Source organism: Copadichromis virginalis, linkage group LG3 (assembly GCF_057382275.1).
Source record: "Copadichromis virginalis isolate Kocher_CV1m ecotype Utaka linkage group LG3, C_Virginalis_male_GT1.1, whole genome shotgun sequence".
Classification (NCBI taxonomy): domain Eukaryota; kingdom Metazoa; phylum Chordata; class Actinopteri; order Cichliformes; family Cichlidae; genus Copadichromis; species Copadichromis virginalis.
The window spans coordinates 39,311,332-39,323,071 of record NC_140620.1 but is presented as its reverse complement, the minus strand read 5'-3'; the positions used below and the strand labels follow the sequence as shown (position 1 = coordinate 39,323,071).

The window sequence follows — 11,740 nt, the reverse complement described above, 5'->3', positions numbered from 1 at the left end:
TAAAAAAAGAGGCGGAACGTTTATATTAAAGGAGCAGTGCACACGAACTACATCAATAGAACTACACAAATACACTGGGGAAAATATTCACTCACTCATCCAATTCACTGAATACAGGTGTTCTAACCACTTCTATGGCCACAGGTGTATAAAATCAAGCTACTAGGCATGCAGACTGCTTTTACAGAAATTTGTGAAAGAATGGGTCGCTCAAAGGGATGCTGAATTCCAGCATGGTACCGTGACAGGATGCCACCTATACAACAAGTACAATCGGGATATTGCCTCACTGTTAAATATTCCACAGTCAACTGTTAGTGGAAATATAACAAAGTGAAAACGATTGGGAAAAACAGCAACTCAGGCACGAACTGGTAGGCCACGTAAAATCACAGAGCATGGTCAGTGGACACATGGTGCACAGAGGTTTCAAACTTTCTGCAGAGTCAGTCTTACAGACCTCCAAACTTCATGTGGCCTTCAGATTAGCTCAGGAACAACCATAGAGAGCTTCATGGAATGTCCGAGCAGCTACATCAAAGCCTTACATCGCCAAGCGCAATGCAAAATGGTGTAAAGCACGCCACCACTGGACTCTAGAGCAGTGGAAATGTGCTCTCTGGAGTAACTAATCACGCTTTGCCGGATGGCAATCTGATAGACGAGTCTGGGTTTGGCCGTTGAAATTTTGGACAATTTCACGCTCCCAACTTTGTGTGAATAGTTTGGGGATGTCCCCTTCCTGTTCCAATATGACTGCACACCAGTGCACAAAGCAAGGTCCATAAAGACATGGATGAGCGAGTTTGGTGTGGATGAACTTGACTGGCCTGCACAGAGTCCTTACCTCAAGCCAGCAGAAAACCTTTGGGATGAATTAGAGCAGAGACTGTGAGCCAGGCCTTCTTGTCCAACATCAATGTCTGACCTCACAAATGTGCTTCTGGAAGAATGATCAAAAATTCCAATAAACACTCCCAAACCTTGTGGAAAGCCTTCCCAGAAGACTTGAAGGTGATATAGCTACAAAGATTTGACTGACACTATATTAAACCCAGTGGATTACAAAATGGATGCCACTCAAGTTCATATGCGTTTGAAGGTAGACACGCAAACGCTTTTGGCAAAATATATACAGAAATGTTGCATATGGCACAGAAAGAAAGGCAAAACAGCAGAAATATAATTCCAAAGTATTTAAAATAAAAGCAGAACTTTAAAGAAAAACAAAATACAGTTTTAAAAAAATCAACAGTGAAGCTGCAAATCAATTTAAACGTAACATACAAGATGAGCTGGTTTTAAAGCTTTTTTTAACAAGTCTCACTAAGGGGTCAAATGCACTCTAACTAAAGAGCACACCACCAAATATAAAAATGCTGCACACAAAACATATCATAAGCAGAAGTGGAAGTGTTCAGGAAACCACAATAACTGAGCCACGAAGTGTTTGACCACTACAGAGCAGGTGACTGAGTGCTGAGGTGCATAGTGGGTAAAAGTTTTGCTGACTTTATAACTGCAGAGCTCCAAAACTCCTTCCTCTTCTGTGCCTGAGCAGCTCCTGTAGGTGTAAAGTGCAGGTGACCCAGCACCTTTATGTTTACCTGATTGATTACAGTTTTCATCTGAAAACCGTTGAGGAAGGGCTACGACTTTATTCCCATCTATTGTGGCCATTTTTGTCTACTACTACTTTTGTCTATTTCTAATCTGATATTCACTAAAATTTTTAAGTATTTAGTGTAAATTTTAGTTTAAAAATGAGAAAAAAGAGACTGATGCACCTTTGATTTTTTTTTTTTTTAGCTTTTTTCCATTTAATCAATACAAACAATCCACTTGTGAAACACTGACGATGCTAAAGACAAGGATTTCATGCTCTGTGAACTTTTCCCAACCCAATTAAAAAACACTTGTACCCAATTAAGTGCATATCCATGAAGGACGAGAGGTGTGTGACAGGAAAATCTTTTGTTTTCAGAGGTCCTCCCTTTCCATCAGCACTGACGACAACATATTTGTCAGATCAGGCTGTGAACTCTTTGCCAGCATATGGGACCCCATAGGCTCCGAGGAGGTCTCCGCCACCCAGGCTGAACTATGGAAAAACATCTGCATCTAAATACTGACCTCAATCAGGCCTTTACGTAGCCTGACTGACACCTTAGTCTTCTGCGCTGCCCGACAGAGGCAACTGTGAGTTGGACTGAGTGAAAGAAGAAGCACCCTTGGTCGATCAGGGAGACCTATCAACACTCTTGAACTATAGAGAGAAGGCATGTAAAGCGCCATGTTACAGGGCCCCGGGGGCTCCTGTGAGAGGCATGAGAGGATTTTTCCGATGACCTCGAGCTCAGCCTGCAGATAGTAAACAAGTGGAAGAAGATGAGATAAGGTTTTGTTGGCGTGTGGATTGATACCACACTGCAACATATGCTCAGATGACATATTTAACTTTTGACTTAACGCCATTTTCCTTGGATGAACAATCCATGAAAAATTGCAAAAGAACCGGGCAACAAAGAAATACACCTGTCTGCATTACAGACGTTATGAATATGAAGACACATGTTTCCAGTGACCAACTGTGATAAGAGGAGCAGTTCAAACTTTATCTTTGATTGTTGTTTAAATGATTTGACATGGACCTTTTGGGATTTTTTTTTCAGTCAAATCTTTTTCTTAAATGTTAGCTTAGTTACAGTGGGGAAATAATTATTTGATCCCCTGCTGAACAGTTTCATATTTTTATGGTAGGCTCATTTTACTGGAGAGAGACGGAATATCAACAAAAATTCCAGAAGAGACACACTCCCTAAAAGTTATAAACTGATTTACATGTCATGTATATAAAAGAATTTGAAACAAACTTGATGTTAGCGTCGGCTTGGTCAGTGGTAAATTGAGGTTTGTGCAAAAGAGCAGGAGGCTGAAATAATAAAATCCGTCATCATCATTACCCGTTTCCCCTTGGGGGTTCTTAATCAAGATGACTGAGCTCTGTTCCTTATGTTGCTCCACATCCTGCTAAGGAAGCAATCAGGAAAAAGTGAGAACAGCCAACATCTACATTAACACACACTCTTTTAATAAACTCTGCAACACAGAATTTAGGTTTAAATGACAAATAATTAGAAATTGTAAGCAGCTGTAACTAAGGTTTTCATTATGATACAGTTAGGATGGCCAGTCTCCCACTGTCCCTCCACTTTCCACAAACTGTTACTTAATTAATTCTCCCAAAAATCAACTAAACCCAATAAAAAATCCCTCCAAAAGAAATGTGTACGTCTTTCTCATTTAGCTTTCAGTATCCATCATTTATTGATACTGAAGCTGGAATTGTGCCTTAGGCTCATTAAACTCCTGGTCTCTCGGAGTCTTTTGATTTTTAAACACTCCCCAAACATACTTCCATCATATAGCAGGAAATATGTTATCATCCAAAGTCCCATGTAAGTGTTTACATCAGGTTAAAAGAAATCTAAATCTACAAAAGCCCTTGATCTACATTCACATATGTTGTTCCCACATCTGACAATTCATTCCTTCCCTTTTAATTTGATTACATTTAGACTCCTTTCAGTATTGAATTTCATTTGTATGGTAGCAGTTCACAAAACAGTCACCTGAAAGCGCTTTTTAGATTGTAGTGTAAACACCTCACCACATGAGAGAGAAAACCCCAAGAATCAAAGAATTCCCGAAAAGCAAGCAGTTTGGTGAAAGTGGGAAGGAAAAACTTCCTTATAACAGGAAGAACCATTCAAAAGCAGAACAACCATGGAGAGAGAAGACCGCATTGAACGACACACAGTTGTGGCATATGGACACTATGGACATATGTAGCTGCCAGAGCTGAAAGCACCTCGCAGAATCATGATTATATATTTAAAATTTATATTCGGCACATTTTCTGGGGCTGTGCGGTGATCCTCACAAAAACCAAGAGGGAGGCTGAATGATGATGAATCATGTTTTACATTTCCATCGCCCTCTCTCTCCACCTCCTTCTCTCCTTGGACGTAACCGCTCTTTCTCTCTCTCTGCCCTCCATCTCACCTCTCTGCTACCCTTCCCTCTCTTAGTCACCGCGTGGATGTGTCATTGTTTCTAACACTTCGGAGGTTCATGCCTGCTGAAGCGCATCGAGGAGATCTCCAGAGTGCCAAAAGCGTGCCAAGATACAACTTTACCCTCCCCTCTACACAACACCTCCACCTCCTCATTCCCAACGGATGGCACCGCTGACACTCTCCACAGCCAAGTCTGTGGGCCACATGACGGTGCAAGCCACACCTCCACGCCATGGTCATGAACCCTCAAAGCATATAAATGAGGGAAGAAAAGGAGAAGAGGAATCACAAGCTGACCAGACGTGATAAAGATGGAGCTCTTCAGGGTTCACTTGTTGCTTGGAGCCGTAGGGTTTCTTCTGTGGACCGGCGGTGGCTCTGCTGCACCCATGGAGTGCCACTTCAGCTCCAGAGGTGAGATCCAATTCTTTATAACCCTTTTTAAAATAAACCCAAACATTTACCTTTAAAAAAACCCCATCAGTTTATAAAAAAATGTATTATTTTGAGCTCTTCCCCCCACCATGTGTTCGTCCAGCTCTGTGTGTGTACGAGGGGAGGCACTACTCACTGGGTGAAACCTGGATGGACAACGCTTGCATGCAATGCACCTGTCTGCACCCTGTTGGGGTCGGTTGCTGTGAGACGTGAGTACACAAACAGACGGTGTGATTTGGTGTCCAGATGCCAACATTTTCTAAACCGCATGGTTTAAAGAGACTGAGTGACTTTGTTTTCATGGTGGAACAGCAGTTTCACCAGATGTTTTGCTTAAGAATAAAGAAAGTGGCCACAAATGTTGTTAGTCTGCAGGAATCTTGTCTGTGTGGTTTTTTTTTACTGATATTATTCTAGTGTTACTATTGTAAATCACAGGTGGCTGCGCCTTACTTTGCAGATACTTTTAAATATTTTAGGTAATGCTTTAGAAGCCAAATATGGTCATATTTAATGTTTCTAATTACATTTTATCACAACTTTTATAAGCTTCTGTTTTTTTTTTCAATAAAACAAATTACATGTTTTCATTTGGGCACATAAAAATATTCAGATTTGACAAAGTGTTTCGAGTTTTCTGTGGGTACCCAAAAAAATATCCCAGGGCTGTAGCAAGAATGTCACTAACCTGTGCAATCTCTGACTCAAACACACATAGATATGTACATATCTATGTTTTTAGATTCTATTTTTACTCTATACTTTGTTAGAAACTCTTTATTTTTGTATTTTATGAGTACTTAGATTGCTTTCTTTGTACTGAATGGGACCGCATATAATATCGTTGTGCTTTTGGCAAAAATAACAATAAAAATGAGATTCTGATTCTGAAAAAGTTTACATTTTAAAGCGTGAAGTGAGAAGTGCAAAGAAGGTTTGACACGCTTTACCTTCCTCTTAATTACTGCCCAGAGTGCATCGGCCGGTGGATTTCCCCGCATGGTGTGAAGTGCAGGTGGAGCAAGTGACCTGCAAAGTGTCTCTAGTCCAGTCAGCTGACCCCCGCCTGCCCTGCTCCCCGGGTCAAGCGAACAAGGACCCGAGCCATGGATCGCTTCAGCTGCAGCAGCATCTCGAAGGCTGGAACGCAACTAGCACTGAGTAACTCTGCCGCCACTCTGCCTGCCCATGGAGCCGATACTCATTACAGTTAGATATCCATAACCATTACTCATCTTCAGTATATGAATTATTCATGTAGGGAATATGATGCTTAGTAATTTTTAAGCAAATGTGCAGCAATTTACACAAAATAATTTGAAGTCTTAACAGATGTAGAAAATATAGGTCCCTGCCTGCTTTAGAAGCATTTTAATTTCTGTTTACGCTTATATCAGTTAGCAACTTGTCTAATCCCAGCTGAGCTTCTTATGAAACTCCTTTTAAGTTTACAGGATTTTAAAATGCTAAATAACATCAAACCGTTAAGTGTTTCTTTGTTCAAAGATCCTGATATTAATCCAACTGCTATCTTTAATTAACCCACTGATGACATTCTGTAAATATATAAATGTACTTTAATATAAATGTCTGTTCAGTTTGACCTGTTTGCTGCTGTAACTCATTTAACCTCCAAATAAAAGTGTTGTTTACATGAAGAAATGACAGAGATTTAAGTCACGCTTTTAATTTTCTCTTACATCTTGATTGAGCGTTTTGCTCCAGATGAAAGAAAAAGCTCTGATTAACCATCGGAGGAGAGTCTTTGTTCTTGAAATGTGCATCTACATCTCTCTCACACACACACACACACACACACACACACACACACACACACACACACACACACACACACACACACGTTAAATGGTAATGGTGTTGGTCCCTGTAAACTGGGACACGTAGGAAGCCAAAGCCGGGTTGGTGGGCAGGACTTTGATCGGTAGATTCCAGCTGAAGGTGTCCACATCCACATGCTCCGCCCCAGCCCACACTGTGACCTCTGATTGGTTCTGCAGGACAGTGGGCGGTTCCATAGGCTCCCGGGCAGTAACGAATTCAAAGTGCAGGCGCCACCTCAGGGTCACTAAATAAACAAAAGAGCCGGAGTAAGTAATTTTCTTTTCATATACATTCTATGAAAAGTACCTAGGTTTATGTGTAGATGTTCCCGGTCGTGTCCTTTTTTACTCTTTTGCCGGCACGTTCCTACATTTCTTAGTGTGCAGCCACAAGGAAAAATAAGGAATGCTCGTCACCCACATGCTTGTAAAACTTTCCATATTAATAGGTGTGAATCATTTTTATTAAAATTTAGTCACTGCCTTAAGGCACTGTAAACCCACACTGGTTTTTGTGTCCTTCTCTTCTGTGGTTAGCACATTGAGTTTACGTGTAATTGATATTGTCATTATCCAGGTTCAGACTACACAGCATCAGCCCGATTATGACTCAGCCCAGCTTACACAGGGTGTTGTTTTGGTTCAGAAACAAAATGTGCATCGTGCATAACAACTGATCATTTTATCCTGCACTCCATCAAATAATGGATGAAAACTCACACTTCATCTGGGAAGCCTGGCCGGTACTTTAATAAAAACGTTAAAATACTGCCTTGGAACATCTGCTACAAATTATGAGTGAGAAGTAAGTAAGAAGCATTGGGTGAAGTTTAGCCCCTTTATCTTAAAAACATTAAATTTTACAAGTATTAGAATTTATTATAATCTTTGGCTGTCATACATAAATATGAATATTTTGAAAACTACATACGAAAATGATGGAGAACATCTATTTGATATGGCTAACACAAACTCACGCTTTCTGAAAGAGGTTAATATGGGTTTAGGATGTGGTGTCATACCAGGGGAATATCGTATTCGATTTAGATGAAACTTTCTTATTCAAACTTTAATATTTATGAAATCCTTGGCCTGCATTTCTATAGCGCTTTTCTAGTCCCTAAGGACCCCAAAGCGCTTCACACTACATTCAGTCATTCACCCATTCACACACACATTCACACACTGGCGATGGCAAGCTACATTGTAGTCACAGCTGCAATGTATTTATGAAATCCTTTACTTATTTTGAACCATATTTTGTGCCTTGCATATGAGAAGCTACAATATCTAAGTCCTCTACCTGCAAAACTATGTTTCTACAGGCCTGTGCTGCAGAATCTGCTGTCAGCAATAGGACATTCATTCTATCTGAACTTCATCCACACTACTGAGAGTCTATATGGAGCCATAGTACAGACACTCAGAAAAGTTTGAAGGACTTTTCAAGATTATGTCATTTTTAGATGCCTTCTGAAAATGTATGCAAGGAAAACATCTAAAAACATCCTGACATTCATCGCTTGAAATTTTTTTCAGAAAACTAATGATAGTAGGAACCTGGAATTGTGCTTAGCTTATATAGGCAATTGATGAACTATGCCTACTTAGTTTGTATGACACTGATCTACAAGTAATTGTTGAGATATGATTGAGCCGTGAGTCAGACATAATTCAGCTTGAGTGACTTACCAATGTCTCTGCTGAAACCCGGCGTGACATTCAGGGGTATGGGAAGAGAGAAGTGGCTGAAGGCCGTGTGGAGGCAAGACTCCAGATGTCGCCCGTGTCCAGTCACACTGGGAGTTTGTCCTGGTCTACGCTGGTACTGCTGCTGGATCTCCTCCTCACTCTGAAGGCTCACTGAATACTGAAACACAAACACACACACACACACACACACACACACACACACACACACAGCTTTAGAGAAAATTCAAAGGGTGACTGAATTGGAAAGTGCATCGTATGAAAATTGTAGAGCAAACACACCTGCAGGCAGGGAATGTCTCCCTCTGAAAAGTTAAACGTGCCGATGATGTCCTCCCCGAGTCTGTAAACAGTCTTAAAGATGCAGAACTTTGCTACTTTCCCACGCATGTTGGTGATATTAAACATGTCTGGAAAAAACAAAGACACACACATCAGATGTGGAGACACAAAAAGAATCTGCTGCTTTTATTTTTGCCTTTCAGGTACCGAATGAAGCCACCATTTTATAGATGTACACGCTTATGTGAATGTAACAACTAAAATAGTGAGAAAACAGTTTAATTTGTCAAAATATTCCCAAAGAAAAAAGGGGTGACGCTTACGTTAAAAACAATTTGCACAAACTAGAGTTTAAACTCCTGCAAAGAGCAGAAGGGCAGAGAATTCGACTCACGGGGGTAGCGCCTCGAGGTGGTGACCATTAACATGTCCAGTGCTCTCTCCAAAGGCCGAGAGTCCCTGCGGCTCACTTCCTCTTCCTCCAGGAAAGGGTTGGAGGGGCAAACCTCTTCATCCTGGGGAAATGGAGGCTCTGGCATGCCTATGTGGGTACATGCAAAAAACACCAACATCAGATAAAAGATTCTCATTTTTTAAAGTCAATTTTCTTGGCAACGTTTTAAGTACTTTCTATAAAGCAAAGAGCTCTGGTAACTGTGACATAATCAGACTCTTTTTGCTGTCCAGAGAAAAATGAAAATCTACATGCCTGGTTAAGAGACCACAACAAAAGTTTATATCCACAGTATTTTTTTTGCCAATACTTCTCTGGTTTTGCTGTCGTTCTAATATTATACTACAGCCGAAGCAAAGATCTTTCAACCCCTGTTTCTCTGTGGCTACAACTGTAAAATGAAAGCCAGAGTCGGTCAAAAGTCCATTCACCTTGCAGAACCAACACTCTAAAGGGAACACGAAGTAGCTTGATGGGCGAGTTGACCCTTTGACAGCCAATGGTCAGTTTGTAGACGTACTTCACCGCCTGACCACGGAAACTGGGAGGCCCATCAATGGGAACAACCTCACTGTAGGAGTCTGTGAAAGAATGACAATGTTTGCAAGACTGAGTCTCACACACACAAATGAGATAATGCTATGTATGGGAAACCATCTAGAAACCTCATCATTATTGTGTTAAGTGTTTCATTCTTTAACAGCAGTGTAGATATTTCACTTCACATTATTGTTAACTTTTTCCCACAAATGTAAAGACATGTACATGTTTTACTCTCTCCAGGGTCCAGGCGCAGGTCGCAGAATAATATCTTAGGAGGAGTGTCCAGCACACACTGCCCTCGTTCTCCTGGAGAACAAAGCAGGAGATGTTAAATGTATTACACACTAAGAAAGCTATGGAAAAAAGGCTACTAATATGTTGCTACTTTTCATTGTGTGTGAAGACTTGTTAGCAGACACAGCAGCAAATTTATCCAGTATTGGGGATGTTCTTTTTTAAATTCACCTTGTGAACCTTGCATGGCTGTAAGGCAGTTGGATGTATGACCCATACATCCACTGAAGTGGTGTCAATATGCAAATGTACTGTTTATAAGATTGGGGAAACCCAGATAAGTTTATACTATTTCTGCCAGTCTTAGATTTCATATTTTATTTCTTACCTCTGCTTGGGATGAGCACAGTCTCGCTCTCAGCCTGGACATCCTGTTTGTTGCCCTGAGCCGGCAAGGCTACTCTGTTCTCACTTGCATGAAACTGACAGTGGATCTGGGCACTGGCCCATGCCAGCATCTCACTGGAACAAAAATCAGAATCAGACAACAAGGCTTACACAAGGGTACAATTATTTCAGTGTCCTCTGTGTTACAGTCTACCAACAACACTAGGTCACAAGACACCATATAAATCCTAATAACTGTGTTAAAAGAAGTGAAATAAAAAAAAAAACTCCTTCCTGTTTTAGCTGCTCCGTTTACAGGTTACCACAGTGGATCACCCGCCGCCACCTCACCCCATCTCCAGCATCCTCTGTTAACCCAACCCTCCTCCTTCACTACATGAATCTCCTCTAAGGTCTTCCTCTTTTCCACCTGCCTGGGTGGATAGTTGATCCCAGGAATTTAAGCTCCTTCACTCACCTGTCTCCTTAAATGTTCACTTTTCCATCTGTCTCCCTCTCATTCACACACATGCATTTTGTCTTGCTTCTACTGACTTTCATTCTTCTTCTTCCCTCCAGTGCATACCACCACCTCAGTACTCAGGGACTCTTGCCTGACCAACACCACTGCAAACAAGAAGGGGCACAGAGAAGATCCCTGTTGTAATCTTACCCCTACCTTGAATCCATCTGTCTCTCCTACTGCACACCTCACCACTGTTTTGCTGTCCTCATATATTTCACCACCATCGCACGCTTTTTCTAGATCCTTCCAGAAGACGTGTAAATCCTTCTAACCTTCTCTATACTTCCCAAGGAAATAAAGAAATCATTTAGATTACAAAATATTCTAACAGCAGGATATCAGAAACGTGTTATTATTAAGAATCCTTTTCTGTAAATCTTGCCAAAACAAAACCTACTCTAATTAAAAGCCCGCATATTAACATACGACAGTCAAAACAAAGAATAACACATGGCTGATATTCCCTTATTTTTAATCTCATTGAACAAGGAGCAAACTTGTAAAATCCTACCTGCTCGCCGAGGTGGAAAGATGAGACATCGGGTTGGTGAAAGTTACAAGACACTCCATGAGCTCCCCGGCCAGAAACACTGAGCCTCGGGCCATAGAGGCCACAACCTCGATCATCTATAACGTTACGAACCGACAACGCTACTTTAGAAAATGAAAAACGTAAACGATAATATCGTGAGCACATTGCAGTTCTATCTGATGTACTTTTTTTGTCGTTACAGTTTGACCTACATACAGCCAGTATGAATTTCACTTGTTGGCCCTCTTTGCTAATGACTGTAGTTTTAAGGACAAGTTTATCACATACCTTCACTTCACGCGATACTGCGGCAAAGCAAATACGCAATGTTCTCCCCGAAGAAACCTAAATACACTTCTTGAATAAAAGTATACCAAATTTCTCAATTCATGCCAATCCGAGCATAGCTTACTTAGCTAGCATTCCAGCTGGCTACAGTAAACAAAAAAAAATACGTAGACATTCTGTTTCCGGTGCTGTTTTACCAATCACGAACAACGGGAAACAGAAATAAGATTAATAACATATAAGAATATATATACATATATTTTTCCTTTCGTATGATATTTTCCTTTCGTATGATATTTTAAGATTACCTTTAAAATAATACGTTATTTAAAATTTGGATATATTAAAAAATATAGTAAGCGAGTGTGTGACGTTGCTATGGTAACATATACGGAAGGGGTAAACTCAGTGATTACAAAGAATCTT

General features: G+C 40.7%; 2 protein-coding genes across 6 annotated transcripts; one reads left to right on the top strand and one right to left on the bottom strand.

Moving 5' to 3' along the window:
• The first annotated feature begins 4,113 nt into the window (after positions 1–4,113).
• Positions 4,114–6,164, top strand: msmp1 (microseminoprotein, prostate associated 1). Its single transcript, XM_085451029.1, has 3 exons — positions 4,114–4,493; positions 4,618–4,726; positions 5,490–6,164. The coding sequence occupies exons 1-3, from the start codon at positions 4,391–4,393 to the stop codon at positions 5,680–5,682; spliced, it is 405 nt and encodes a 134-aa protein (XP_085307155.1). The 5' UTR covers positions 4,114–4,390; the 3' UTR covers positions 5,683–6,164.
• A 24-nt stretch (positions 6,165–6,188) lies between these two features.
• Positions 6,189–11,683, bottom strand: rgp1 (GP1 homolog, RAB6A GEF complex partner 1). 5 transcript variants are annotated; one of them, XM_085451028.1, is made up of 10 exons: positions 11,006–11,071; positions 10,684–10,776; positions 10,447–10,595; positions 9,970–10,103; positions 9,570–9,653; positions 9,236–9,385; positions 8,745–8,891; positions 8,351–8,478; positions 8,051–8,228; positions 6,189–6,603 (listed from the first exon to the last, which is right to left on the bottom strand). In XM_085451028.1, exons 4-10 carry the CDS (start codon positions 10,097–10,099, stop codon positions 6,380–6,382), a joined length of 1,041 nt encoding a protein of 346 aa, XP_085307154.1. In that variant the 5' UTR covers positions 10,100–10,103; positions 10,447–10,595; positions 10,684–10,776; positions 11,006–11,071; the 3' UTR covers positions 6,189–6,379. The 5 variants fall into 5 exon arrangements, with proteins under 5 accessions (XP_085307154.1, XP_085307150.1, XP_085307153.1 ...); XM_085451024.1 differs by lacking the exons at positions 10,447–10,595; positions 10,684–10,776 and adding an exon at positions 11,315–11,683 and having other exon boundaries at positions 11,006–11,121; XM_085451027.1 differs by lacking the exon at positions 10,447–10,595 and having other exon boundaries at positions 10,648–10,776.
• Positions 11,684–11,740: the final 57 nt, after the last annotated feature.

Bases quoted from the DNA above. Each gene is read 5' to 3' on its own strand.
- msmp1 (XM_085451029.1), top strand. From the start codon at position 4,391: ATGGAGCTCTTCAGGGTTCACTTGTTGCTTGGAGCCGTAGGGTTTCTT. The intron at 4,494-4,617 runs GTGAGATCCAAT...GTGTTCGTCCAG, and splicing joins GTGCCACTTCAGCTCCAGAG to CTCTGTGTGTGTACGAGGGG. The intron at 4,727-5,489 runs GTGAGTACACAA...ATTACTGCCCAG, and splicing joins GGGGTCGGTTGCTGTGAGAC to AGTGCATCGGCCGGTGGATT.
- rgp1 (XM_085451024.1), bottom strand. From the start codon at position 11,121: ATGATCGAGGTTGTGGCCTCTATGGCCCGAGGCTCAGTGTTTCTGGCC. The intron at 9,386-9,569 runs GTACATGTCTTT...ATTCTTTCACAG, and splicing joins CCCTGGAGAGAGTAAAACAT to ACTCCTACAGTGAGGTTGTT. The intron at 8,892-9,235 runs GTGAATGGACTT...GTACCCACATAG, and splicing joins TAGAGTGTTGGTTCTGCAAG to GCATGCCAGAGCCTCCATTT.